Source organism: Lepidochelys kempii, chromosome 7, assembly GCF_965140285.1.
Source record: "Lepidochelys kempii isolate rLepKem1 chromosome 7, rLepKem1.hap1, whole genome shotgun sequence".
Classification (NCBI taxonomy): Eukaryota; Metazoa; Chordata; order Testudines; family Cheloniidae; genus Lepidochelys; species Lepidochelys kempii.
The window spans coordinates 93,442,825-93,470,127 of record NC_136386.1 but is presented as its reverse complement, the minus strand read 5'-3'; the positions used below and the strand labels follow the sequence as shown (position 1 = coordinate 93,470,127).

At 42.7% G+C, this 27,303-nt stretch overlaps 2 protein-coding genes across 2 annotated transcripts; one reads left to right on the top strand and one right to left on the bottom strand.

Moving 5' to 3' along the window:
- Positions 1–617: 617 nt before the first annotated feature.
- On the top strand, positions 618–12,626 carry FFAR4 (free fatty acid receptor 4). The gene is made up of 3 exons (XM_073353866.1): positions 618–1,145; positions 2,817–2,945; positions 11,407–12,626. The coding sequence occupies exons 1-3, from the start codon at positions 618–620 to the stop codon at positions 11,812–11,814; spliced, it is 1,065 nt and encodes a 354-aa protein (XP_073209967.1). The 3' UTR covers positions 11,815–12,626.
- A 358-nt stretch (positions 12,627–12,984) lies between these two features.
- Positions 12,985–21,526, bottom strand: RBP4 (retinol binding protein 4). Its single transcript, XM_073354938.2, has 5 exons — positions 21,395–21,526; positions 20,426–20,562; positions 20,142–20,248; positions 16,435–16,647; positions 12,985–13,147 (listed from the first exon to the last, which is right to left on the bottom strand). The coding sequence occupies exons 1-5, from the start codon at positions 21,524–21,526 to the stop codon at positions 13,125–13,127; spliced, it is 612 nt and encodes a 203-aa protein (XP_073211039.1). The 3' UTR covers positions 12,985–13,124.
- Between the last annotated feature and the right edge of the window lie 5,777 nt (positions 21,527–27,303).

The following is a 27,303-nucleotide window of genomic DNA, read 5'->3' as shown; positions in this document are numbered from 1 at the left end:
GGAGCCTGTCAAGACTTTCATTTGGAGAGTCGGCTGCCCTGAGCCCAGCCTGCGAGGGCACGTTCACACCCCGACTGGCGTGTGTGAGGGGTTTGCCATCGACCTCTCCGCGGGTCTCTCGGGCGTCCAGGGGCTTGCCCAGGCGGAGAACGTGGGGCGAGCGCCCGGCGCTGGGACACTCGCTGCTGGGAGGCGCGGCTCCCGCCCAGAACGCGTGAGCCGCTGCCCCGCGGGAGATGCCCCGGGCCCAGCCCGCCCGGGGCGAAAGGGCTGGCTCGCTTGCGACGTTGTTAGTCACCCGATTGTAAAGCACAACAACGCCCTCGCCTTTGTGCGGCGGGGCGCGCTGTATATTTACTGTCCTCGCCCGCGACTTCCTTGTTCCCCCAGGGAGCCAGGTGCTGTAAACCAGCCTGCGGACACCGCACCCGGCCCCGCGGATGTCAGAGGGAGAGGAGGAGATGCGGCTGCTGCCTGCCCATTCCCCGTGCCAACACCCCCCATAGGCAACCCCGAGCTGCCACCCCGCCGCGCTGCTTGGCCCCTGGGTGCCTGGCTTGGGGGCAGCCGCAGCTCCGCTGGCTCTGATGGTGTGTGATGCCCTCGGTGCCAGCCAGATGCCAGGCGCCTGCGTGACTCCCCAAGGGAACTGCACCTATTTCCCGTTCTTCTCGGACTTCAAGGGCCAGAACAGGGTGGCCCTGAGCGCCCTGGAGACCGCCGTCCTCTCCTGCATCTTCCTGGGGTCCCTGCTGGTCAACGTCTGCGCCATCTCGGCGCTGGCCAGGAAGAAGAAGGTGCTCACCGCCAACTGCCTGGTGCTCAACCTCTTCTGCGTGGACCTGCTCTTCATCAGCACCATCCCCCTCATCCTCGTGGTGCGCTGGACCGAGTCCTGGGTGCTGGGGGACGTCGTCTGCCACATGCTCTTATACGTGATAAGCCTCAGCGGCAGCGTCACCATCCTGTCCCTGGCGGCGGTGAGCTTGGAGCGCATGGTCTGCATCGTCCGGCTGCGGCACACGGCCCGCTGCAGCGGCAAGCTGCTGGCCGGGACCCTGCTGCTCATCTGGGGGCTCGCCGCCCTCGCCAACCTCCCGCTCTGCCTCTTCTTCCAGGTGGAGCCCCTGCCCATGAACGGCGAGGTAAGGAGCGGCTCCCTCCGGCGAGCTCTGCCCGGCGCCAGCCTGGGGAGATGGGGGCCCCCCAGGTCCGTACAGTGCCCAGGGATCCAGCCCACTGAAGCGGCTGGCTCGTGATCCAGGGACCCCAGCGGGTTGGGAAGGGGAGACTGGTTTGGGAGTCTCCAGCCTTGGCTCCCCCCGACCAGCCTGACCCCAGCCTCGCCTCCCCCAAAGAGTGTCAACGCGGCCAAAGCCTTCAGCCAACCCACGCCTCAGCAGCATCTGTTCAGACTGGCTGGACCAAGCGTCCCAGGTGCTCAACAGCGCCGCAAAGCAGCGGCGCCAAGCTGGTCCGTGCGCCGGGAGCCCGTGTAGCTTGAGCCGGGAGCCCGTGTAGCTTGAGCCGGGAGCCCGTGTAGCTTGCTGCCAGAAGGGCAGCTAGGATCGATTCGGGTCCAGCGGTGTGTGACTTGTTATTCCAGCGGGTGTTGCAGGGCAGAGACCTGGGATGATAAACTAGAGCCATTACCTGGAGAGTTATACCGAGCTGCGGAATTGGGGTTAGGCGTTAAGCGATTCATGCCCCATGAAGTGTTATAAGGGGGTAATATTTCAACAAAGCCTTCAAAGGTTGGCAACGCCTTCTTGCCTTCTCCTTTTTAGCCCTGCAGGGATGCTGGAACAATTTGTATAGTGGGGGTACTGAGGGGCATGGAACCAAACTGTAAACCCTGTATATGACGGAAACCACTTCAAGCCAGGAGGTGCGGCAGCACCCCCAGCACCCCTAGTTCCAGCACCTATGCGGTCCGATATTGATGTTGGGCATTACCCCTGTTTATTAGGTTGCATTTAGCCATTGAGGTGTGAAATCAGAGTAGGAATGAACTTCTTTTAATGAAGGACTTGATCCTGATCCACTGAAGTCAATAAATAGCAAAAGTCCCTTTCACTTCAGCACAGCAGAATCAGGCTGTAATTGAGGTCTTCAGTAGATCAGTAGATTCACACTCATATGGATTTTTTTCTCTGTAGAACTGTATCACCAGTTACTTTGTTCAGCGGTGCTTTTGTCCTTGCACAGCATCTTGTATAAACACGGGGCTTTGTACTCCAGAGTAGAGCTAGGAAAACCCCTTTTCCGCATACTTCTCTTTTCAGAATGATCAGCTGCCTGTGCCCATGGATTAATTCATTAATTCATACAAGAGCTTTAATTGCATACAAGAGCTTTTCCTGAATAATGCACAAACATCTTTTTCTTTTCATTGTACAATAATCCCACATGCGTGCAAAAACAAAACAATATGCTTACAGAATATAATAATGATTTAATCAATCCTTCCAGGGTTTTAATTTTTTTTTTCATTTGTTTATTTAGAAGTTATGAGTTTACATTTTAAAATTGTCACTAGCATTTGCTATGCTTTATAATTATTGCAGCAATTCCATATCTGCATACCAAATCTTGTGAACTACACACCTGTCATCATGTTTTGAAAAACATTCCACATTGAAACAACTATTTTGTTTTCATTAGTAACGATTCCCATAGATCCTGTTTATGTAGTGGCCAGTTACATTAATGTCAGATGAAGTGTAAACATTGACATAAGTTTGCAGAGAACTTTATACTGAAAGTAAATATCTGAAACATAATATTAATAATTTTCTTTTATTCTTTGTAAACAGGAAGTTCAAATTTGCACCTTGGTTTGGCCCAGTGTTGCAGGAGAAATCTCTTGGGACATAACATTCACCTTTGTGGTCTTTGTAATACCAGGATTAGTCATTGTGATCAGTTATACAAAGATTTTACAGGTATTTTTTCTCATAGTTTTATTATAAAACGACATCTGGCTGGCTAGTAATGTAGTACAATAATGCTAAACAGTATCGGTTGTATTTGCTCAAGTTTAACAGTTTGAACTGAGAGAGTTTTGTTGCCATTATAAATGACAGCAAAGCTTGAACAGTGTGTTACCAGAAACCCAAGATCCAGTCAGTCTTAATTCATGTACACTTTGGGGCACCTTATTTAATATCGTGTATTGATCATAATTAAGGGCCTACGTCAACTTGCTAGAGATACTAACAAACATCTCAAACAACTGAAAAAATCACTGTTTATCAGATCCTCCATTGCTTGTACCCCCAAAACTCAAAACGGATTCAATGGGAGCTGTACGACAGCAAGGAAGAGCAGCCCTGGGTCATAAAGTCCTTAAAACTGTTTTCTCCCCACTCCCTTTGAATCTACCCTTTTCCTACTTTAATTATGTGTCATAATTAGGGCTTCTGATTTTAGATTTTAATTGATAAACACCAACACCTCCGATACAAAAAATGAAATCAGTGTTTTCCAATAAACAGCACAAATGGTTACTTGTGGGATGTGATTTCTCAAGTGCAGTAACGTTTTGTGCATTTATTGGGCCATGTAGACACTGCTGGTGCACACTGGAGGTTCACTGTCTAGAGTGCTTTAGTGTAGTGCTGTTTGAAACAGTATTACATGGTAGCCCATTAGAGGATATTACAAAGCGAGTACTCATTAGAGTGTATACAAAGAGAAAGCCCCAAACCCTTGATTTTTGGACATCTACATAAAACTAAAAAATTGCTAACCCCCCAATATCAAATTAATAAGTGCCCTACAAACAGAAGCCATAGTTATGATGTGTAGTTACTCTCTCCCAATCTCCAGGATGTTTAATAAATGTCAGCAAACATAAGCAGTAGACAAAAAAATAAAAAAGGCAGGCAGGAAAAGTGACATTTTCGTTCTACTTTTTCTCTCTGGGAGGGAGGTGTTTTCTAGTGGCTTAAACATGGATCTGGGAGCCAGGAACAGTTGAGGTTTAACCTGTATTCTGACACTAACTCCCTCTGTGACTTTTGGCAAGTCACCTAGGGCCCTGATCCTGCATGGTGCTGCAACCTCTCAACTGCCATTAACCCCAGCACCTTGTAAGATTGGGCTGCTAGGGCCAGATTGTGACTCTAGTCACAGGCCATGCTGGGGATACCCTTGTGGGTGTCTTCCAGAGTGCAAAGAGAGCACAGCTGCTATGACACCCTTGGAAAGCATGGGCCACACCCTGCCCTGCTTCACAATTCCTACTGCTGCATGTCAAAAGCTTCACTCTTCTCCAAGGCTCACCAAACTGTCTCTCCCTTACCTACTCAGGATTCCTTTTCTCTTACCAGTCTGAGGGTTTCCTCATAGGCTCTTTTCATCACAGCCCCCCCCGGGCAGCCTCCTCAGTTTCATTGGTCGAGTGGCCCTGCTCCAGGCCTGCCCTTGTCCCTGGACTTTCTTTCTTCTAAAGAAAGGTTTCTCCTTATATTTCCTGGCACTCCTTCCCAGGCTGCCTTGCAGCAGCCTACAATTTCCAGGGTCCCTCTGGGGAATACAAATGACAGAATTTCCTTGTTCAGTGCTTAATTGAGACCAGGTCATGCTGGACTCATAGCCTCCCTGAAAGGGTTAGTGCGCACCCAGGATCCACAGGTATGAAAACAGGTTTTTTTCTAGAGTTCAGCCAGAGAGAAGAGAAGTCCACAAATTAACCCCAGCCCTGGGTGGACTGACTGGGTTACAGGCCAGCATGCTATTCTACAGCAGACAAACCTCCTCTCCAGCACAGATCCAACCCCTTCCAAATTCCCAACTCACCCTTCTTGAGCTGCTCCCCCAATGCACACAGACACCTACCATCCTTGTCCTTCCATTCATCAGTGATTGGAGCTCTAGAGAAAAAGCTGATTTCATACCTGTGGATCTTTGAATGTAAGGTCTACCTAAATGCTGACTTGGGTGTGGTATGTGGTGCTAATGTACTTCCTTCAAACTGTCTCCGTTTAGGGTCCTTAAGTGCCCTACTTCCCATTCTGTTGCCAGATAGAGGCCTCATCTCAGTACTGTGCAATAGATCATGGGGCATGACATGGTAGCACACCAAGTAGCATAATTTTAAAAAGGAGGCAACTATTGGCAGTAGATGGGAGAGAAAGCGCTGTTTGGAAGTGGCAAGTATCTGTCCCTGCCAGAGTGCAATTTTAATTGACCAGACAGACCTGAATGCAGCCAAGCACCACAAAGCAATCCATCCCAACCCCAACCACAAGCCAAACTGATTAGATAGGGAAACATCATCATCATCACCATGTGAGTTCCCAACTCTAATGCCAGGAAGCAGCAATCTGTCTCCCCAGCCAATGAAGGCCATGCAGGACAATTACTTTTCAGCCCTAGGACAGTAGTAACATATACAGACACTGGAGCTGGCTGAGGGGGAAAGAGGCAGATTAAGGACAGGGAGTAGTAGAGCAAAGAAGACTGGGCACTCATTTCTATGCATTCTCCTTCCACCACTTACAAGCATGAAAGAGGTTCCTTGGCTTTGACTTTCCACATGGAAATGATTTCCCCCCTGAACCCAAGTCAGTGAAGTGCTGAGAGCCTCCTGAGAGATGCTGAACCCTCTCAGTGCCCCCTGAAATTAACAGGAGCTGAGGGAGCTCGGCATCTATCAAGGCCTCTTGGAAATTCAGCCGACCAAAGCCTCAGTATCTCTGCAACAGCAACAGAGTCCACAGCCTGCCATAGGCTGAAGTTCAGAAAGTCATAGGTACATTGTGCTAAACTTTGCCCCATGTTAATAACATGGATCTGTTTGTTGGTGGCCAAGACCTGGGTTATAACTCCCTGTGTGATTTTGGACAAGTCTGTTAACCCCTTTGTGCCTTAGCTTTTCCAACATTAAAGTAGGGACAATACTTTACTGCCCTTGTAATGTGTTTTGAGATCCTGTGATGAAATGATGTGAGTGCAAAAAGATTGATTCTCCCCTGCCTGAGGGCTGCTTTGCAATGCTCCACCAGCACCACTAAACACAGGGTGGGCAGAGCGTCTTATGCTCCTTCACCACCACCCATTCCTGTGGCCAGTGCAGGGCGCATCACCAGCAGCTCTCTCTTGTACAAGGATATTGGACCTTGACAAAGCAGCACCACAACTGAGGGAGTGCTAAGGTAACTAAAATTGCAATGAGCATTCCTTGGTCAGAGCTAATGATAAGGAACCAAAGTACTTACTCATAATTAGATGCTGGAGAGGTGGGCAGTGTTATTGGTAATATTTAACATATTTAAATACCAAATATTGCATTTAGTGAACAGTAACCTTCACTATTCAGGTCCCACTTTAACTGAATTTCAGTAAACTAAACCAAAGTTTCACAAGTCACAATCATTACCATGCTTCTGTAACCCATCTTTGCTGCTAGTGGGAGCTGTGCATGAGGAAGGAGGATTTTGCCCCTTAAAGGGGAGATTTTTCGAACTCTTCAGCACTATTTTCATACTGGTTTCAGGATTAGAAAACGATGGTAAGACAGTATGTAAAACAGCTTTCTTCCACAGTAAAAACAACACAGTAATATGATTACAGCATGTAGAGAGGAAAACAAGGTGAAACTTTTTTATAATATTCAAACAATAAACAAATTACACTTCAGTAGGATTAAGGGTTTGTATTCTCAAGGTGACAAACACTTATTTTCAGTGCACTGGGACAAGTATTCATGGCTGTGCTCAACATAGCTTTTTTCACTTTCTTCAAAAGCATATTTGAGGGTTAGGAAATAACAGAGAGAGGCACCAGCAGCAACAGGGCTGAGTTACAGAGCTAGGAATTGGGGGAAGGGGTTGTAGGAACTCCTTGCCCCAATTTGTAGGTGTGAGTTTCATCTTCCCAACCACTCCACATTTTACCTATATACAGCCCACATACTCAGACTTAATGCTGATTTCACCTGATGTGAAATAAGGTCACTAGCTTGTTAAACATATGCAGTGTCTAAAAATGTCAAAACTCTTGGCTAAATTCTGCAATCCTTAACTAAGCAAATCTCTCAGTGAATTCAGTGAGAGTTTTTCTCCAACAAGCACTGCAGAATTCAGATTTTTGGTCCTTTTAATCAGTGTTAATGAAACTGGAGAGGTGCTTTAAGGCAAGCCAAGTTAACCTGTGACTTGAATGGTCAGCAATTCTGGAATGTGACCTGTTACCATGAGCAGCCTGACATATAAGGGATAAAGAAGGATAAGGATAAGCCTAAAAAGTTTTGGGTTGTAAATTACCTCAGAGCTTTTTGAACAGGTCCTAAACATTTCTTAAACATATGCTTTTGTATAATTAATAAATTAGTGTTTATCTATATGTATTTCACAGCGTATATCCTCAAAGATCTTGGGTATGCTGTTTAGCTTTAGCTTTCTCTCGTCTGAATCTGGACTGCCACCCCGCCCCTGCCCTTTTCTCTCCCCTCCTGACAGTGCACTCTTTTCCTTCCTGTATCTCTTTGTTTCTGCAACTCCCTTTTTTATCTCACCTTGCTTTTCGGACTCCATCGCTTTCGCTTTCCGTCTGCTTCAAGTGAATTGGCATCCAATCTCTTCCCCTAGCCTAGAACAGACACTGTTTACATGGAATTTGAACCTTTAAAAGTTGGTTCATTCTAGAAATAGGGGCTATTTTTCTCCCTGTAAGACAGCAGTAACTTCTGTTGAGCACAATGGGAGTTGCTGATGTCCTATAGCAGGACAAGCAGGCTCCAAGAGTAGGTTCAGTTTCCAAGAATGTCTTTGCCCATCCATCCTATGAAGAAAAATAGGCAAATGGGTCCAAGGGCTGCTGACATGAATGCAACTTCACTGTTAGTGAAAGCATACCATGTAAACCTCATGAAAGCAAACAACGTCTGCCACCCAAAGAAACACATGCCGCTCATGATTAGCTGAACCGATTGGTGAGCTGGGCTAGACAAGAAACATTTTAAATAGCAGCCTAGCCTTTGAAATAACCTGCGTAAATCATTCCATTGCTGATCAGTAGCTGATTATCTCTTCAGTGCTGGATCCATCAACCTTGGGTGTGTGCACAGCCGTGATTTAGAGCAATGATAAGGAAAACACAAGTAATGTCAACTAGCTCTTACTTGTCCTTTCACTATTATTGATACTAATAGATTTTTATTTGTACATCACTGGTACACAGAAGTTTCCTGGGAACTTTTTAATCAAACAAATGCAGGTTAAGGGACTAAAAGCATCAGGTAAACACTATGTTTTAAATAAATACAGATCCACAAATAAAACTCATGTTCTGTGGTAAAGACCTTTTGAAATAAAAATGTCTTGAAACCTGCTTTAAAGGGCTAATTCTGTTACTGTCTTCAGGTCAAATGGAAGGAGATAGTCCTATCCTCACAGACAAAGACCTGAATGGTGCCTCTCCTGTTCCTGCAAGCTCCAGGCTAGAACAGAGCACTTCAGAAAGCACTAGGGTAAATAGGAAGCCAGAGGCTCAAAAAGGTATCAGGGACCTAGGCCTGATGATGGGCCTTAAAAGTTAAAATCAAAATCAACGTCTGCAGCAATTGGTAAGAACCAGGGCTTAACGTGTGCCAGGGTTTGCCACGGATGAGCCCCAGCACCTCTAGGCTTGGCAATTCATAGCCCCGGCACCTCTGGGCTTGCTGTGTCAGTTATGAAAGTAAACAAAAAAAATTGCTTGAACCCTGGCACCTAACTGCTTGAGCCCCAGCACCTCTTTCATTACAAATTATTCACTGATAAGAACATAATGGCCATATTGGGTCAGACAAATGGTCCATCTAGCTCAGTATCCTGCCTCTGACAGTGGCCAGTGCCAGATGCTTCAGAGGGCATGACCAGAACAGGACAATTTCAAGTGATCCATCCCCTGTTATCCAGTCCCAGCTTCTGGCAGTCAGAGGCTTAGGGACACCCAGAGCATGGGGTTGCATCCCTGACCATCTTGGCTAATAGCCATTGATGGTCTTTATCCTCCATGAACTTATCTAACACTTTTTTGAACTAGTTATGCTTTTGGCCTTCACACCATTCCTGGGCAACAAGTTCCACAGGTTGACTATGCATTGTGTGAAGTACTGCTTTATGTTAGTTTTAAAACCGCTGCCTATTAATTTCACTGGGTGAACTCCTAGTCCTTTTGTTATGTCGAGAGGTAAAGAACACTTCCCCCATTCACTTTCTCCAGACCATTTATAATTTTATAGCCCTCTATCATTCCCCCCTCCCCCTTAGTCAAGTTCCCCCAGGCACCATTTTCCTTAAGGGTGGCCCTGCTGGAACCAATATTGCTACAACAACACTTCAAACAAGGTTGACCGATAGTTTGCAGGGCTGACATTGTCCTCAAAAAATCAACTGAATTTTACACAGAGAATAATTGATAACGGGAAAAGCTTGTCCTGAGCTGAATGTTTATCTCCTCTTTCACTCTAACCTGAGCAAGGCAAGTATGAGTATTAATCTTGTTCTTACTGGGGGAAATGTTCAAAGGCACAAAAGGCCATTAGGTTCCTTACTCCCACTGATTTTCAAAGCCTCCTAGTTAGGCACCTAACTGTGATTTGTGCCTTTGAAAATCTGTCCCCATGTCAACATCTTAGGGACAGGAAAACTGAGACACAGAGAAGTGAAGTGACACCTAAAACCACATACCAAACCAGTGGCAGTGCTCCTCCTCCCAATCTCACCTTCAATCCACTAGTTCATGCAGCTTTTTCAATAAAAATAATGTGTATGTAGAGAGTAATTAAGCTAGAGAAGAAATATTAATGAAGTATTACACTGAATGAGTCAAATTGCAACTTCTGGAATAAAAATAAATAGGCCAAATCAGCATAGCTTCATTGACTTCACTGGAGCTGATTTACACCAGCTGAGGATCTGGCCTAATGGGAGAAAGTATTTAGCTGAAGTGTTTGTCTGCTGAATTTTGGAGATTGGGTGTTAGTTTTATTGGCTCTACAATTAAAAACTTAAAATGTGTCCATTATTTAAATTTTGCTGTGCTGACTTCCCCGAGAATGGATTTTCCACAAGCACTAAGTGCTCACAATTACAGTGGAAGGCAATAGGAACTGCGGATGCTTAGCACCCTGGAACATTAGACCCCCATAGCCCAGCTCCTGAAATATGCTTAAGTGCCTTGCTCCTACTAAAACCAGTTGAATTGTTTATTGAAATCAATCTGGATTAGGGCCTATGTGCCTCAATCTTGCTTATTACGCTTTTACAGAAAAAGTAAAGACTTTCCTAAAGACTACAGGATGCACAAGGTGTCAGGGCTGTTGTAGACAAAGTAATTCTGATCAGTGGTTGCTAAAACAAGATGTCAAAGACAACACACTGAATTTTAAATACGTTCTCACTCAAGTTTAAAACCTATTACCTAATGGAAGAAGTATACATCTGGGAGGTTTGAGCGACAAAAGGAAATTTGGGAGCGGGGAGGAGAAATATTCTGCCTTTGAAAGACATCTCTGCTTTAACCAATGTACCATACCACTGAAAACCCATACACAGAGAAAAGTCTGAGCCAATCCCTGGACCCAGGCACTCTCAGACTTTGGAGGTGGCAAAATCTGAACCCAGTTCCAAATTCTGCAAATGGTCCATCCTTACAATGGGCAGAACCAACATTCTGGACTCAAACACCTACATACTCTTTTCAGGTGTCAAAATCCAGATCTACATTTTGAGTCTTGAGCCCATCTCTAACTAACTATCTGTAATAGAATGTTAGTGCAGCTCTCCTCTGAAAATGACTGAAAAAATGGCACCTGCTTACTCAACAGTTCAGCTTCATTTGTGTACTAGTCATATTTGCTGACTTTAGTGACTAAATTAAGTTGTTACTAATTTTTACTCCTATTTACCTTTCAGAGCAAAAATGTCTATAAAAGAGTGAGCTGGATTCTCTTCTTTGTGCATCAACAGGATTGTTAGCTATACTCCAGTCACAGTCAATTACACCTGTGTAAAAATTAACAGATTTACATAGATGAAATAACCTAGATTATCATTTGAAGGCAATGGGATTGCAGGGGTAATTAAAGGCCCAATTTGACTTTAAAAGTCTTTATTACTTTCAAATGCAAAATGGATTATGAGCATGAGACGGAAAGAACCCAGCTTGACTACCCGACATGCTGAGTTCAGGGCTGGCAGTTATAAAAAAAACAAAACTATTTTTCGACTAGTTAACTGAGTCCATTGGGAATGTACTCATTGAGAGGCAATAAACACAGAACTCTTGCCCTTTTAATCGTCACTTCCAAAGCAGAAACATGATTTGCCAAGATTCACTTCTGCAGCTTTAAAAAAAGTGTTACTCAGCAAGAATTCTATGTTACAATAAAAGTTATCTTGTTTTTGAATGCAGATTACAAAAGCATCAAGAAAAAGATTAAATGTCAGTTTAGCCTCCTCAGAAATGCGTCAGATTCGAGTCTCCCAACGAGATTACAAACTATTTCGAACTTTGTTTGTGCTGATGATCTCTTTCTTCATCATGTGGAGTCCAATTATCATCACTGTTCTCTTAATTTTAGTTCAGAACTTCAAACAGGATTTGAAAATTTTGCCATCATTTTTCTTCTGGATAATGGCATTCACTTTTGCCAACTCTGCCGTCAATCCAGTTTTGTATAATGTTACCCATTTCAGACATGAATGGTGGCAATTTCTTTTGTGTTGTGCAGCTCTTCCTGGAAGGAGAATGACTAATACAGAAACCACAGGAAGAAGAAATGACCACATAGAACCTAACTTATCTGTAATTTCTAAATAAGTAATGTATGAACTATGTCTCAGCTGTTGCTTTGGCTGCTAAGCCATATACTTTCCCACATTGACCAGCTCACCATTTTATAGTACTTGTATTATATATTAAGGAAAACAGATAGGAAAATAAATACAACTATAGTTCAACTTCTATAATCCTAACCTAGACAAAATGTTATTGTCTTGGGAGTTTTGCCTGAGTAAAACTGCAGAATTTAATCTTATCGGCCTAATGCTCTTCTCATAATGATGTAATCAGGAGTAATGTCACTGACATTGGTGGAGGCACAGAAATGTAAAACAGTGTAACTTCAGAGAAGAATTGGGCTCTATGGGGGCAGATTTTCAGACGGTGTAAATTGTCCACTTACTACAGTGGAGCCAGGACAACTTACAGCAGCTGAGGATATTCTCCAGTTTTACTATCCATTTGCCAGTAAGAATAGAAACCAACTTTTAAAAATGGGTGTAAAAAGTGCACCCTCAAAAATTTCCATGCAGTCACTAAGTCCATAAAATAAAAAAAAGGCATTTGCATGCATAAATCAGGTGACTGGCTGCCTGAACATACTTTTGTGCAACCTACCTTTATGCATAAAATGCCAATCTGAGTAGGCATATATGGTTTTTGCTGGTTCAATGAGCGCATGATCATTTTTGCTGGTATGTCCTACATTTGAAAATTTGGTCCTTAGAACTAGTCAATCTCTGGTGCCATTTTGCTGGATTCAACAATGTTACAGTAGATAGAAATGTTTATTTTTCTTAAGGTTGTAATTACCCTGTTTTTACATATGGTGCATTTTTACACATCTTCAGTCAAGTATGAATGTAATAAAATAAAGCTATTCTGTGATGTGATCAATGAACTTCCTTTTGTACTGAAATACTATTTAGCTTTCCAGAGAGTCCAATAAAGAAGCCACAATAAGTCAAGAGGACTTAGGCATTTTAAAATTAGGTATTAGGGATTTTTTAAAAAATTTGCCTGCAAGGTGACTAGACAAAGTCAAAAACCAATAACAAAAAAATGAAAGATTACATACCTAAGTGCCACCATCTGGATTCCTATTTTTAAGCGTTGCAGTAAAATAGTATTTTTGCCAACAAAACAATAATCTTTTTATATTTATACAATATGCATTCCCTGTTATCCATGTTTATTAAAAGTTTCATTGGTTTATTGACAGGGTGAGCTTCAGAGCTCAGATAAATATATTTGAAGTTTGAATGAAGCTGCTTTAAAGATCTACAACAAAACAGTCAATTTGTAAACTTTACATCCATATTGATGTTACATCATTTGCTTCCATAGTTTCAAAACTCCTTAGAGCAGAATCCTGAAACAAACAAAATAAAATTAATGATATTTCTAAACCAGCACTAGAAAGAAAAAATATACAAACATGTACCAAATTTAAAGTGTGTGTAAATGTATTTCCTTTAAAATAGTCTTACTTACAAATATCAGTCTATTATTTGCAATGTTATTCTGCTCTTTAGATCTGTAGCACATAATTCCAAAGGATTTTCAACTCAACATAGGACAGGAATTAATCAGATCTGTTCCATTTGTTCCAGACATTAATGCTGAGGCAAAGAAGGAGCTAGCACAGATCAACCACAAGAACCATTTCAAAATATATTGACTTAAGTAAGATTTACCGTACTTTTAATTTAAGATTTAAGATCACAAAAAATGGCAGTAATAGACTATCCTAATGCACATACATTTATTTTCTTGTGGATTTTTGCTTTTAGTATATGCTGATACAAGGCCAGATTGCAATGCCCTGGTTACAATGAAGTAATAGCTTGTTCTGCAAGCAGTCCCGTGGTCAATATAAATATTTGTGATGGTTTTATTGTCATTGGGAATACTCACAGAGGGCAAAACTGTGATACCCTTACCCACATTAGGAAATACCTTAGTCCACAAGCAGGTAATTGACCTCAAGGTAGTAGCCCAACCTGACCCACAATCAGTAGGAGATACAGCTTCAGAAATGCAAAATAAGGGGCAAACAAAACAAAACAAAAAAAACCAAACAAACAAAAACCAAACTAAGAAACTAAAAAAAACCAGCCTTTTCTCTTCTTTTGCTTGAAAATAAAGATAGTTTACCAAGAACTGCTATTTAGATATAACTATATTTATATCAAGCCAAGACCTGTGTAATTAGTAATTTATTTATTGTGAACTTCAGCACAGTATTAGTTTAAAAAGGCAATGAAGAATCTTTGGAAAAAGGATTTAACTTGAAGATATGGGTCCAGAATCAAAATTGAAAGAGTCTGGATCACTTAATGATGACCTGTTCTGTCCATTCCCTCTGGGGCAGCTGGCATTGGCCACTGTTAGACGACAGGACACTGGGCTAGCTGGACCTCTGGCCTGACCCAGTATGGCCATTTTTATGTTCTTACGTTTCCTTCATTGGGAATTTTACCTCAGTAAGGCCTGCATAACAACTGAGTAAGGACATGAGGATTTTGGCACTCTTGCGAATAATTCTGTAGTTCTTGCTCGTAAAACTATGAGATGTAGGGAGGCCTCTGTTCACACAGAAGTTGCATTAACATGGACTTTGTATGAAGAATTTCCTAATGCAGATGTTTTGATCTTTTTTGTTCTTTTAGCTCTTGTACAAGTATCCACAGTCACTGTCCATTGCTCCAATGTATGTCTGTTTGGTGTGCAAGAATCTGGCTCAACGATACTAGGGAGTTCAGAATTAATTAACACTCTGGTAAATGATCCGGAGCTTTGTCTGAATTGTGACTGGCACGCCTGACTAGCAGAGGAGGTGTACAGTTGGCTTTAGGTCGCCATGACACTCGATGCTGGGGTCATCTAACCACCACTCTGGTCCCCAGCATAAAATAGAGCAGCCTCAGAAGATCCAAAACATCAATTCTCACTCACAAAAAGCATGGAAGCCAAACCAGCCCTTCAACCACTACCCACCATCTGAAAGAGCAGACAAAGGGAAAAACATGCAATACAGTGGGGCAGAGTTAAGGTTTGTGTGAAAAGTGGGGGGGGGTCTTCAGCTTTTACAGGGAGTGGGCAGTTAGTACTGGGGCAGAGTTAAGGTTGGTGCTAGACTATTAGAAGACAATTTCCTAACTTTTGTATTCAAATTTTATCATTTAATGTTCTATTAATTATATTTTTAGTATGGAGGGTGTATTTGCAATTTTAACGGTGCTTTAAAAACAATATTAAAGACAATTGCAAATATTTTGTGGAAAACAAGTCCTCTTTTATGTGGAGAGTCTCCTGAGATGTTTGTAGATGTTTTGTCACAAGCTCTGAATATTTATGAATATTTATACATTTTCTTTACAACTTGTAACTTGCAAACATTCACGATTGATTTACTCATGTGCAAACATTTCGTATACTTTCATGTACATTTAATAGAAACACAGGATGGCTATAGTGGATCAGATCAGTGATCCACCTAGCCCACTATCCTGTCTCTCAGAGTGGCCAGCACCAATTGGTTCAGAGGAACGTGCAAGAAGCAACTTTTGCACACCTCTTTCTAAACTGGAGCTGGAGCACAAAGACTGGACCCCATTTTACATTCTTTCTTCATACATAAGTCTCTCCATGCCTCTAATCATTTTAATTTCCCATCTTTAGGCCCCTCTATTTCTGTTATATTTTATTTGAGGTAGGGCGAACAGAACCAAACACTGTATTCACAGTGAGAAAATATATACAATGGCATTATACAATTTCCTGTATTTTTTCTGACCTATTCTTTAGGCATCCAAACATTTTATGCGCTTTTTTGATTCCTGCTGTAGACTGAGCACATGTTTTCACTGAGCTGTCCACAGTGACACCCAGATCTTTTCCCTGAGTGGTTACAGTTAATTCAGAACTCAACCATATGCATGAGTAGTTAAAATTATTCATGCAGATATTTATTGCCTTGTATCAAATGTGAATTTCATTTGCAGTTGTGCTGCCCAGTCTAACCTAAATAATTTTGTGTGGTTTGCACATTTTCATTATAGACAAGATTTATTTTAATTCTGTTCACCCACCTTTTCCAGATCACTAATAAATATATTTAGTATCACCTGTTCTAGTAGGTCTTTGTGGTGTCCCACTGTCAACATATTGCAGGCTGAAAATTAACTATTTATATTAATCTTTGTTCGTCTATTCATAGATTAGATTAATAGATTCATAAATTGTAAAGCCAGCAGGGACCACTCTGACCATCTAGTCTGATCTTCTGTAACACAGGCCATAGGACTTCCCTGAATTAATTCCTGTTTGAACTAGAACATATCTTTTAAACAGCTAGCACAAGTACATCTTGTATTAATCTAGGTGTTTTGCAACTCTCTTCAGTGTTTGTTTCCTGGGATGGGCTACCCAGGAAATCGCAGAGCAGTAAAAGTGAAAATCTGAGTATATCTGAGTATATCTGAGACTCTAAGACTCAGAGACTCTGAGACTCTGAGTTTGCAATAAGAAAATAAGACATACCACAGCTACTAAGTGCAGCCCTTCCTACTATCGCTGTCCATTAGAGAAAGAGCTTCCTAGCATGGTAGTCATTTCACCTCCCAAATAAAATTTTTCTGAAAAAAATATTCTTACCATTATGGACAATAACTCTGTATTTTCTGTCCAAGCAGAGGTCGACCTGCCTTTTCCTGACAATTTTCTGTGCCTCAGGTGGCAATCCCTTCGGGTCCCGGGAGAACACAAAGGAGTAACTATCAGCACAGGTACCATCATCATTTAGTTGGCGGCAGGAGTAATGAAGTGCATAAGTGTCATAATCTGTGTCCACTACCCAATGATCATCATCTGAAAGAAACCATAGGGAAGGAGCAAGGAAGTTATAGAGGTAGGAGGAGACATTCACCTAGAGAGAATTCTGCATTTACTCAATCACAGAAGAATACTACATACTTTAGTATTAATGATGGCAAACGGTCCACAATGGGCCTGATCCTGACAGGTGCTTGGCACCCACAATACTTACTGAAATATTGGAAAGTTCCATGCTTCTGGCACCACACAGGCTCAGTCCCAAGATGTTAGCATCACCACAACATGTGGGATGCATTTAGTCAATTAGATTAAATAAATCAACAAGAGCCAACTGGTCTGAGAAACATGAATTCACCTTTGGCCTCTTTTTGGCAGAAAGCTCTCACTCAGGGAGAAGTGTCATCTTGAAATCATATGCCCCTCTAAAAATCATTCCTGGCTGCTTGACATTCAGTTAACCTGGAAAGAACCTGCCACCTACCTTAGGACGTGTGTCCCTCAGGATCATTCCCAACTGCCATACAGTTTGGGAGTCCACCCTTTAAAAGGTGGGGGGGTAGTCTCAGCCAGCAGACTACTACCAAAACTGGAATTGTGTTGTCTCTGTCACCTCCACAGCGCAGCAGTCATAGCCATTCTGTGGGTGAGTACTTGTGGAACCTGCCTTTATAGCGGATATTGGATTGTATTAATTTTTAAATACATATTATATCTAAAGATAGGTCTGAGCTGCAAACCTTAGACCTGGATGCAAACTTTCCCAATATACAGGAGCATTTGGAGCTAGGGTCTTGGTTCAAGCTTATTTATAACCAAAATAAGGTGGGATGAATATTTCCGGACATTACTTCTCTCACAGAGAAGCAATATGGGTTTTAAAAGCATACCGGTTTTAGTATTAGATTGCAATACTGAATGCATTTTATGGTACCAAGCTAAAAATCTTAGACAGCACCCATATAGTTCTGCCTGTTTGCTTCATTTGTGTGATTTGAATTTAAATCATGGAAAACTTTTGCCCTTACAACCAGACTTCTTTTGCTTATATTTCAGTGACATTACAATCCTTTCACAAGCCGTGTTACAGTATGGAAGGTGCACAAACTGGAAAAATTATTTTGTATTATTTTAAATAATCTGTGCCAATGTAAAGTAAAAGCCCACGAAGTCAGGAGGGTTGCACCAACTTTAATTTTAAATTAACTTGGTAGAAGTTTGGATCTATTTTAGGTGGGAATAACAGCACCGTGGTCATTTTTAATGTAAATGCTGAAGAACATGCATTGCAGCTCTTATCGGGCAGAATAAATCCATGACCTTTTGGACCATGCAAGCCTCAGAAAACTGCAAGTGCTGATTATTTGGTGAGGCTGATTGCTCTGGGGCAAAGGTCAGTCCCATTTGGAAGGTCAACAAGAAAAAAATAAAACCTCTTCTGAGGGAGCTGTGGAGCAGGCAATGGGAGGACAATAAAGGAAAACTCCCATACTGCACAACTCGCCATCCGGATCCATCCATCACCTACACAGCCCACAAGTGTTTCTTCACACAAGGAGACAGATGGGCTCTGGGGCCAGTCCAAGGAACAGAGTTATTTTCCAAAGCAATCTCAGAGGATGTCTCCTGTATTCCCCTCTCAGCCCTATCACCAAAGAAATCATACCCACCACATCACCGTTATGATGAGGGTTTTTCCCAGAGTCTGAGTCCTTTCCCTTTCCCTGCTTCTCTGTTTTTTGCCTCAGCATTAGGGATAATGTCAGAACAGCACTGAACATACTATATTACATTACATGCTCCAGCTCTGGGAATTTTAGTTAAATGTTTCTGCAGCCACAGTAGAGAAATCACAAATACTGTTTTCACCTAAGCCCTATTTACATAGCGATTACTATCACTGAGGTTCTTTACTTTAAATTTCTTGGTAGGGAAGTAGAATTAAAAAAACAATAGATATTCTGAATTTTGAGGAAATTGCCATCACCAGCTTGTATCATGTAGATCAAATATGAAGCTTAAATTACTTGACAACGTTTTAAGTCTGAATTAAAACTAAGAAAATATAACTTTGGAGTCTGTGATGCATTAATGTCACTCATTGTTTTACTGAAACATGGGAGAAATTTAACAACAAAATAAATCTACTTGGGAACTTTCTTTATACTTCATCTCTGCCTAATGGGCCTTATTTTTGTGTGTATAGTGGTGCATATGCTCTGTTAAGGACTGAATACATAATGATTAAAATGGTCAAACACAGGGTAAAGCTGGAGAAAATAAATATGTTCCTGCTGGTCATGCACCAGATTACTCACAGCTCTCCTAGTCACATTACCTTCTGAAAAGCTCTCTTTTCCTACCACAGAAACGCTTTAAGCTGTATTTGTGTGGAAAAAGCATATAATTCTGGTGCCTCTTAGGTTTCTTATAATGTGTATTTGCTAGGCGTATGCAAAGAGATGTATCACAAATCCTAGTGACAATTTGCAGTTAGAATTTCAGATCATTCTCAGCTATTTAGTAGTTAGTGTAACTATTAATGCCTCTCTAACCTCCCTACATCCACAGAAATTAATCTGCAGGAGTTTGGTGTAAGGGGAAGAGCTGTCATCTCCAGTTCCCACACCTCATGGCCTTCTCCTCAGTATTTGGCTTCCATGGAGTTGAAAGAGGTAGTTCTGGGTTCTGCCAGATTCTCCTCCTCCCTCTTCAGGAGGACCAGAGTTTGCAGCAAAGTATAGTACAGTGCTCCCATCTCTGCAGGATGGGGCATCCAGCAATCAGGGAAATCCCTGGGATGTATGTCTCAGCAGTGAGCTGGCAAGAAACTGGACAGCAAGTCAGAGGCAAGTGGCTTTCTGAAGATCCCCTGAGAACTGTGTGTTTTTGGGGTGGAGCCCTCATCTCTTCCAAATTCCACCTTCCCCCAGTAGAGATATTCCATGGAAACGTCTCAAGTGAAGAGTGCTGGAGTTTCTACTCCCTAGGTGGGTTAATCTCACACAGGGAAAACTGGGGCTCAGTATTAATTTGTTGAGAGTTTGTCAAAAAAAAGAGAAAGTCCCTGTATTCACAAAGTATCCACAAAGGCTAAGAGCTGCAAAATCCTCCTCTACCAGGTTGCTGAAGATTAAATCTGAAGTTAGGCTTTTTCAGGAAAATTAACAGTCAAATAAAAAGCAGATCTGAACTAAAAAGAGCTCAGAGTCTTCTCAATCTCCATCTACTCCTTTCATGTGATGATGCTAGTCTATATTATGGGGCTTGGAAGGAAAATAAATGTATGATCTTTGCCACGCAAAGACCTTGACTTCACTAGGATAAACATCAACCAGCTAACACATGTGAAAACTAGGAACTGCCTCGTCCACTCTAGGATTTTACCATGTGACAGTTACCATGTGTTAGCTAACATGGCTAAAAAAATCCCTTATTTTCCCCATGTAGATGCACCAAAAGTGACAAGGGCTATCATGCAGCCCTGAGTCTCCTGCTGCAAAAACACCCCACTACTTATTAGTACTCACTTCCCTTCTGGAGAAAAGAGGCAACACCCCAGTACTTCATCTTGAACTTGGCAGGATCCTCAGTGTCAGTGAAGGAGCCAACCATTTGAGCACAAACATCCCAGTTACTACAAATAGAGTGAGATAAAAAGACACTGAGTTCAAACTGGGCAGCCTGGACTTGGGGTCAGATAGTGATGAACACATGGGTACGAGGAAGGGTTAGAGCAGTGGAGAGCCCAGCAGAAAGTCAGGGCCCTGGGGAACTGGAGTGGGAAGAGAAGGAAGGGTGCCAGGCAACTTACTTGAACAGCTGGACTCTGCCCTTGGCGAAGGCACACATTTGTCCATTCTCATCTATGGTGAACCGGGCTACCACGTTGTCCTGCAGGAACAGTCCCTCAGGGTCTTTTTTGGCCATGGCATACCAGGTGCCATTATACTGCAGGGAGAGGAGAGAGGCTCTGGTTAGGCCTGGGAAGCATGGAAGTCCCAAGTGCAGGGAAGACCATAAAAGCTGGATCTATCTGGACCTTGCAGAACTCTGCTGATCTTTGGCCCCAAGCCCCCAAATCATACCATCAAATTAGAGAATAAATCCAGCTGCTCCCAAGTCACCAAAAACAATTTGGGTACAATGCACCAAGGAGCACAAGCATCACAAAGGTTCAGATTCAGCAGCTGGATCTAGCCAGGTTTTGACCCCAATCCTCTAAGTTCTAATGTTTAAAAAGAGAACAAGGATAGCTTCTCCTGCCGTACAAACCAATTCTATACCTTGCTAGGCTAATACAAATAACTGGAGTAATAACAATGTAACTTGGCACACAGGGGGGCCGAAGTTTTGCAGTGAAACTAGAGCAGCTGAACTTCTCTCTTCTGATAGAGTTTTTGAGTTTGGAATTTTTCAAATAGCTGGATCCAGCAAGCTCAAGTCTCTGGATGGTGGTGGGAGGGGGTTTATGGTGCTGCTGTTCCCATTTGTAGCAAGGGCTAGATCTTTTGCTGCATGATAAGCTGCTGCTTTTCCCCTCTGTTTAGAGCACACCCTTGTTCTTGGTTTAGGCATTTGGGGCTCTGGGCCACAAGCTGCCTGTGCCCAGGTGCCGGATCTAGGTTTTGTGGTGCTCTGCACTGGAGGCCAGGTGTTTGGCACACGAGGAGTGGGCAGACTGGGTCTCTATTTTGATAGTACATTTTGGGCCTTAGGGCAAAATTTGGCAAGATCCAAGGAGAGCCAGCCCCAGAGAGCGGGGAGGGGAGCAGACACCTACGCGAGCCTTGTCGAAGTTCTCTTGGACTCTGATGTTGCTCACTCTGCAGTCCCGCTCCGCTCGGCATCCACAGCCCAGCAGGCCCAGGACCACCAGCAGCAGCCAGGCCAGGAATCTCCCCGCCTGAGCCATCCTACTCCTAAGCAACAGCAAACAGAGACAGACCAAATCATCAGCCGGGGGGGCCCCAAGGCACCTGGAAAGGAGGGGTCCCCAACATACCCAGTGTCCCCAAGATGCTCAGAGGGCCCCCCAAAGCAGCAGTGGGGTCCCCCCAATGACAGTAGAGTACCCCCAGCACATAGGGTGGGTGGTCCCCTAGGCACCCAGAAATGGGGCCCCAAAGCATCTAGAGGGGCCCCCCAGTGCAGATGGTGGGGCGTCCCCACTGCCTCTCTGCAGGAGGGCTGCAGCATCCGAATCATCACACACACACGCGGCGGACGAGAGGCTCCCCCAGCTGGAAACGTGTCTCTTACAGAGCAGCGCCGATCCCCGCCGTCAGCCGGTCTCTAGCCCGAGCGCTCGCACAGGGGAGAGGAGGCGGCCGGAGGGCGCGGGGCTGGGAGCGCTTTATACAGCTCCGGGGTGGGGGTGGGGATCGGCTCTGTCGTAACTTCGCGGGGCGAAAGACTAACAAGGGGAGTGGGGAAACCTGGTCGATTCCAGCTAGGCAAGGGGCCCCTGCGCAGCAGGCTCTTGCGTAACAGCAGCAGAGCAGGCCGGGGTAACCCAGGCGATCTTTAACCCCAGCCCCGGGGAGAAAAGCGTTTACGGTATCACACAACCCAAAAGGCAAGACCCCAAATCAGGGAGGGAGAACGTGAGAGAAGCGAGAGATGTCAGCTGTCCCGGTGTTATATTATTATTATTCTTGAACCACAATATCATTTCCCGCTCCCTCGCTCCAAAGTCCTGCTTCTCCAACCTGCCCAGCGGAGTTACAGCTTGTGGCCTCCTTTGTCCCCCCCAGATGTCCTGTTTCTACCCTTCGAATGCTGGCAGCATCGGGGCCACGTGTGTGAACCTTTCAGCCAGATGGGAACTGTTTATTCCAGAGCCCCAGGCCGGTTGTTGCTGGTGCCTGAGAAGCCAAGCCCAGCTTCCAGATAGCAGGAGCTGTCCCGAGCTACAGCCTGGAAGCCTTTCATAGCCTGCTCCAGAGAGCTGCAGCTGGATACATCTGTTGCCTGGGGGCATTTTTTGGGTTCTGCCTTCGGAGGAGGCAAAAAAGCACCGCTCACTTCAGTCCTAACACCAGCCCGGTGGGGATGCACATGACTGTGAATGTGCTAACGTTTGCACCCACCACTCGGGTCCCTTTCTATGTAAATGATGAGGCAAAGTTCCTTCAATTTCTTTCTTGGCAAACTGTTTTTTGTTATATAAAAGATTATTTTTCTCCTATCCAGGCAAGTGGTGGTGCCTCTTGGTCAATATTTGTTCTGTAATTTCAACATCTTTCGAAGCATCAGAGAAACCCTGTTAACCATTTTCCAGCTATGTGACTCAGAGCAGGGTAGGAAAAATCATTCGCAGCAGCACCAGGTCACATACTCCCTTCACTTCCGTGTTTTTAAAGAGTAAGGAGCTAAGGGTGTTAATTGAAGCCAGTGTCAAATGTTCATTCATTTCAGAATTTTTTTAAAAAACACTCATTCAAATTCAGAGCTGCTCAACAAGATGGGGGGAAAGTGCTTTGTAAAAGCACATGCTGGACCGAAATAGGGCACCTAGTCCAATAAACATGTCCTTCCCCTAAAGTTTATCGCAACCCTTCAGTTTCCTCTGTCTCCTCATAAAAATATTAAGCTGTGTGATTTAATTTTTTTTTTTTACTATATATCTTCCTTGCCAAGTTCTTCCATATAGTAACTACTAATTTAGTGGAATAGTTTACCTGAATTCTTTGTTTATGCCCCATTTCCTGATTCTCAGGCTGAGATATTTGTTGTTTGGACCCTTTGCACTAAGAGCAATTTATTTTGGTTCTCTTTCTCAGATCTCATCCTAGGTCAGTTCCAAGTTGTCTCTATTGAGAATAAGTTCCAACTCTTGAAGCCATTCCTCATAACAAATATTCTTACAAAGCTATACTACATAAACTTGTTTGTAGTAAGACCACTATAAAGTAGTGCATGTAACACATACAAAGGTGCTGTATATTGTAATGTCGATGAGCAAAAGTTTTCAATTTAGAATGAGATTTTTAGTGATGCCTAAGAACTGTGGACCCATTTAAATTAATGAGAACTGGGGATCCATATCCCCTGGACAGCTTTTAAAACCTCTCCCTTAATTCCTGTTAATACTGGTGCGAGACAGTTATGCACTGCATATAGCTCTAAGCGAGACAGATACACATAGCAGTCTCAGATACATGGGTGCACAACTCCATATAACTGATCTGCTTTGTCCATCTTCTCACAAGATCAATAGTAACATGAAGAGGGTTGTAACTTACTTTATTACCCTTGATAGCCCTATGCTGTTTATTTAATGTCAGATAAAACATGTCTATAATTTCTCTCTGCCACTTTGGTAAGCACTGTTACCAGCCTTTCTCTTGATTCTGACCTCTGTAAAATCTGTATCCTTATTTTTAATCCCAAATCAACTTTCAGGATCAGGTCTGTACCTTTAATATTACACTAATATAATTCTCCTTTGAAAACATTATGACTGGAATTTTCAAAAGAGTCTAAGGGAGTTGGTCACTCAAACCCCATTAAAATTCAATTTTAGTTGAATTTTAGTCTCTAAGGTTAGTCTCTAAGGTGCCACAAGTACTCCTTTTCTTTTTGCGAATACAGACTAACACGGCTGTTACTCTGAAACCTGTCATTAAAATTCAATGAGATTTAGGTACCTAACTTCCTCAGGTTCCCTTGGAAATCCTGTCCTTAGAGTTTATTACATGTTTATTACATGGTTGGGACAGTGGCATTTTTACAGGCAACAGGCCCAATCCAGCTTTTGCTGAGGCTGCCAGAGTATCATCAGGAGCCACTGTCCCGACCACACCCACAGGCAGGATTCAATATTGCAAAGGGAACCGTCTGCAAGTTAATGTTAACTCAGTTAATGATAATTTACCCTAGGTTGACCTGCGAGTTTGATGGGAGGATGGCTACCATCTTTCAGCACTATTCCATCCAGATCCATATATCCAGAGTGTAGCACCTGCAGGTTTTATGTCCCTCCACTCATGGAAGTGGAGGGGAGCATTTCTATTAATATCAATGAGAATCATGAACACAGACCATGTGAATGGAAGTGAATGGCTTATAGATTCCTGGAAAAGCTTAGGAGGAAGAAAAAACATTCTTAAAGCTCCAATATGATGTAAACAAAAGAGCTATTTATAAAACTCAGCATACATTTACAAAATTTATCGCAGATCAATATGAGTCGGTAGTCAAACTTGTGCTGTTTCACTAGCTGATCCTTAAATTTTGACAGCATATTGTGAAAAGTATGGACGTTTTGAAACCAGTATGTATTTCTTTCAGATGCATTTTACTGATGAAAAAAAGTATTCTAACTTTAAGGTTAATAAAGAGGGAAAAAAAGAGAATTTCTGTCACTGATTTTCCATTACAATGCTTTCCCCATGAATAGCCTGTAAAAGTAATTAATATTTTCCATAATGATAGTATCTATATTTTCCATAATGACAGTGACAGTCATTTCTAACACTGCAACATTTAAGTTTAAATACTGAAAGACTAGAATTTTATTTATGGCAATATAGTAAGATTTTAGTTCTTAGGAGAAAAGTTGGCGCAAAGTATTGGCAATAGGATATAGAGCATTTAGTTTAAGTCTTGTCCAGCTTGATACAGGTAGAAAGACTTTTTGTTCCCATCTTCTGGTTCTTTGTTGGCTTGTTATTATTTATTTCTAGGGCCTCATTCACAAGTAGCAGTGTGCAGGGCACTATCTTCTGAGATCAGGTCATTTCTAACAAGATACAACAAATGGCATGAAATGAACCAGTGATCTCAGTGTATTTTGTAGGACACAAACATCCACATCACTGTCACAATTGCCCCACTCCCTCCAGGTGACAGCAGTTAAAGCATAGAGCCAAGGATACAATGGGCTGGAAAATGTTAGCACTTGCACTATTCCTGCCTGTGTATTTGTTTTGTAGTTAAAGGACTTAACAGCTTCCAAAAATGACAACCTGACTTTTTGCTTGAGCACTAATTTCACCTCAGAGTCTTCAAAAAGAGTAATTAAAATAATTTGTTTTTTAAAATGTTAACTGCATTTTCAGCAGCAAAGTGGTCTCCCTTATAAAGATTGTGATTCTGTGCTCACAAATTTCTCTTCTAGATTCCTTGAGAGAAAAAGGGTTTGTGTCTAGTTGTAAGTCTGCTTTTAATGGGCTCTCCCATCTCCTTCCTAGATTTTCTTCTGAGCAGACAGGAAGCAAACTTGAGATAATTCATTTACAATAATATTTTTTCCTTCTGAACATTAAACACATCGCCCAAATCCATCTGTCATGGTTTATTCGTCATGCTATGACAGTTAATTTTCCCTTAGTATATGGAATACAGTGCTATTTATATTGATGACAATGGAATTTTCAGGGTGGGATAAATAAAATATGCCACATATTGTCAATTAAGTGGAAAGAGAGGCTTTCATATGCTTTTGTTTTTATTTCTTTGTCTTCTACTTCAGCATTTTGCTTCCTGGGCAAGTCCTTAGAACCTGTCTAGAAACCCCCAGGATCTCTCCAGTTCCCATTTACTCCCTACACACTCAAAAATTCCAATCTCACACGCATTGTTCGTGCAGCAAATGAGATAGAGAGATGCGTCTAGTGCCAGACAATGTCTCTTCTGAGTTGGTCAGATGCACTCTCTCCCACCACAGACTCAGTATGTTGCTTGTGCAGTACAACCAGACCCTGCCACTCTGGAGCAAGGGACCAAACTCAAGACTCAGACTTGGATGCTCTATGTGCAGAAATATTATGCTTGTGCTAGGCCATGAGACTGGCCTTTTCACAGTCAGTATTAATTTTCCCCTGGTCTATGTTTATATAAGGATCCACAGCTGCATTAAGCGAAGATAAAATATGAAAAGAGCTATGTGCTTTTTTTTCTAAGAGGTCAGATGCAGATGAATTTAAAACAGAGTTTAAATTACATTTAAAACAAAGTTACATAACTGTATGGGAGTTCTCCAAGGAATAGGGTGTCCAGATAGCAAATGTGAAAAATCGGGACAGGTTTGGGGTAATAGGAGCCGATGTAAGAAAAAGACCCCAAAATTGGGACTGTCCCTATAAAATCGGGACATCTGGTCACCCTATCAAGGAACAAAGCCAGAGCTGCAGGCACTCTTCTTTCAGAGACCACTAGCTCATCCTAGTCCTAAGGGGCACCGTCCTGCAGAAGAGACGTAAATGCAGATTCTGCAGACCAAAGATCTTCACAAGAGTGGGACTTTAATCCCAGAGTCCTGGCCAAATACCAACTTGGGGAACTCCATTCCAATTACCTACCGTTTCCCTGCAGCTTCACAGACAGGGTAGTCCTCTCCTCATGGTACCTAAATTGTTCCGTAGCATTAGTCCACGCTTGGTATTAAACAGCAAATACATTTAATCCCAGAAGTGGCTGTGTTTCAGCGGAGGTGTGGGCGGGGTTTGACCATTCTCACGTGTAGTTTGCATACCTGTTAAGTTTGTGAAAGTGCTTTGGGATGTTTCAGAATAAAAGGTGCTGTATATGTGGTAAGTTATAGTTTATTATTGTATTGTTGTTATTGTTTTGAATTGAAAAAAAAATATTAAACCCAGGAAAGGCAAAACCAAGGAAAATGAGGGTACCATATGGGATGCAATGTCAGCAATTCAAAGTGAAGAATGTTTCCAAATGTGTTAAATC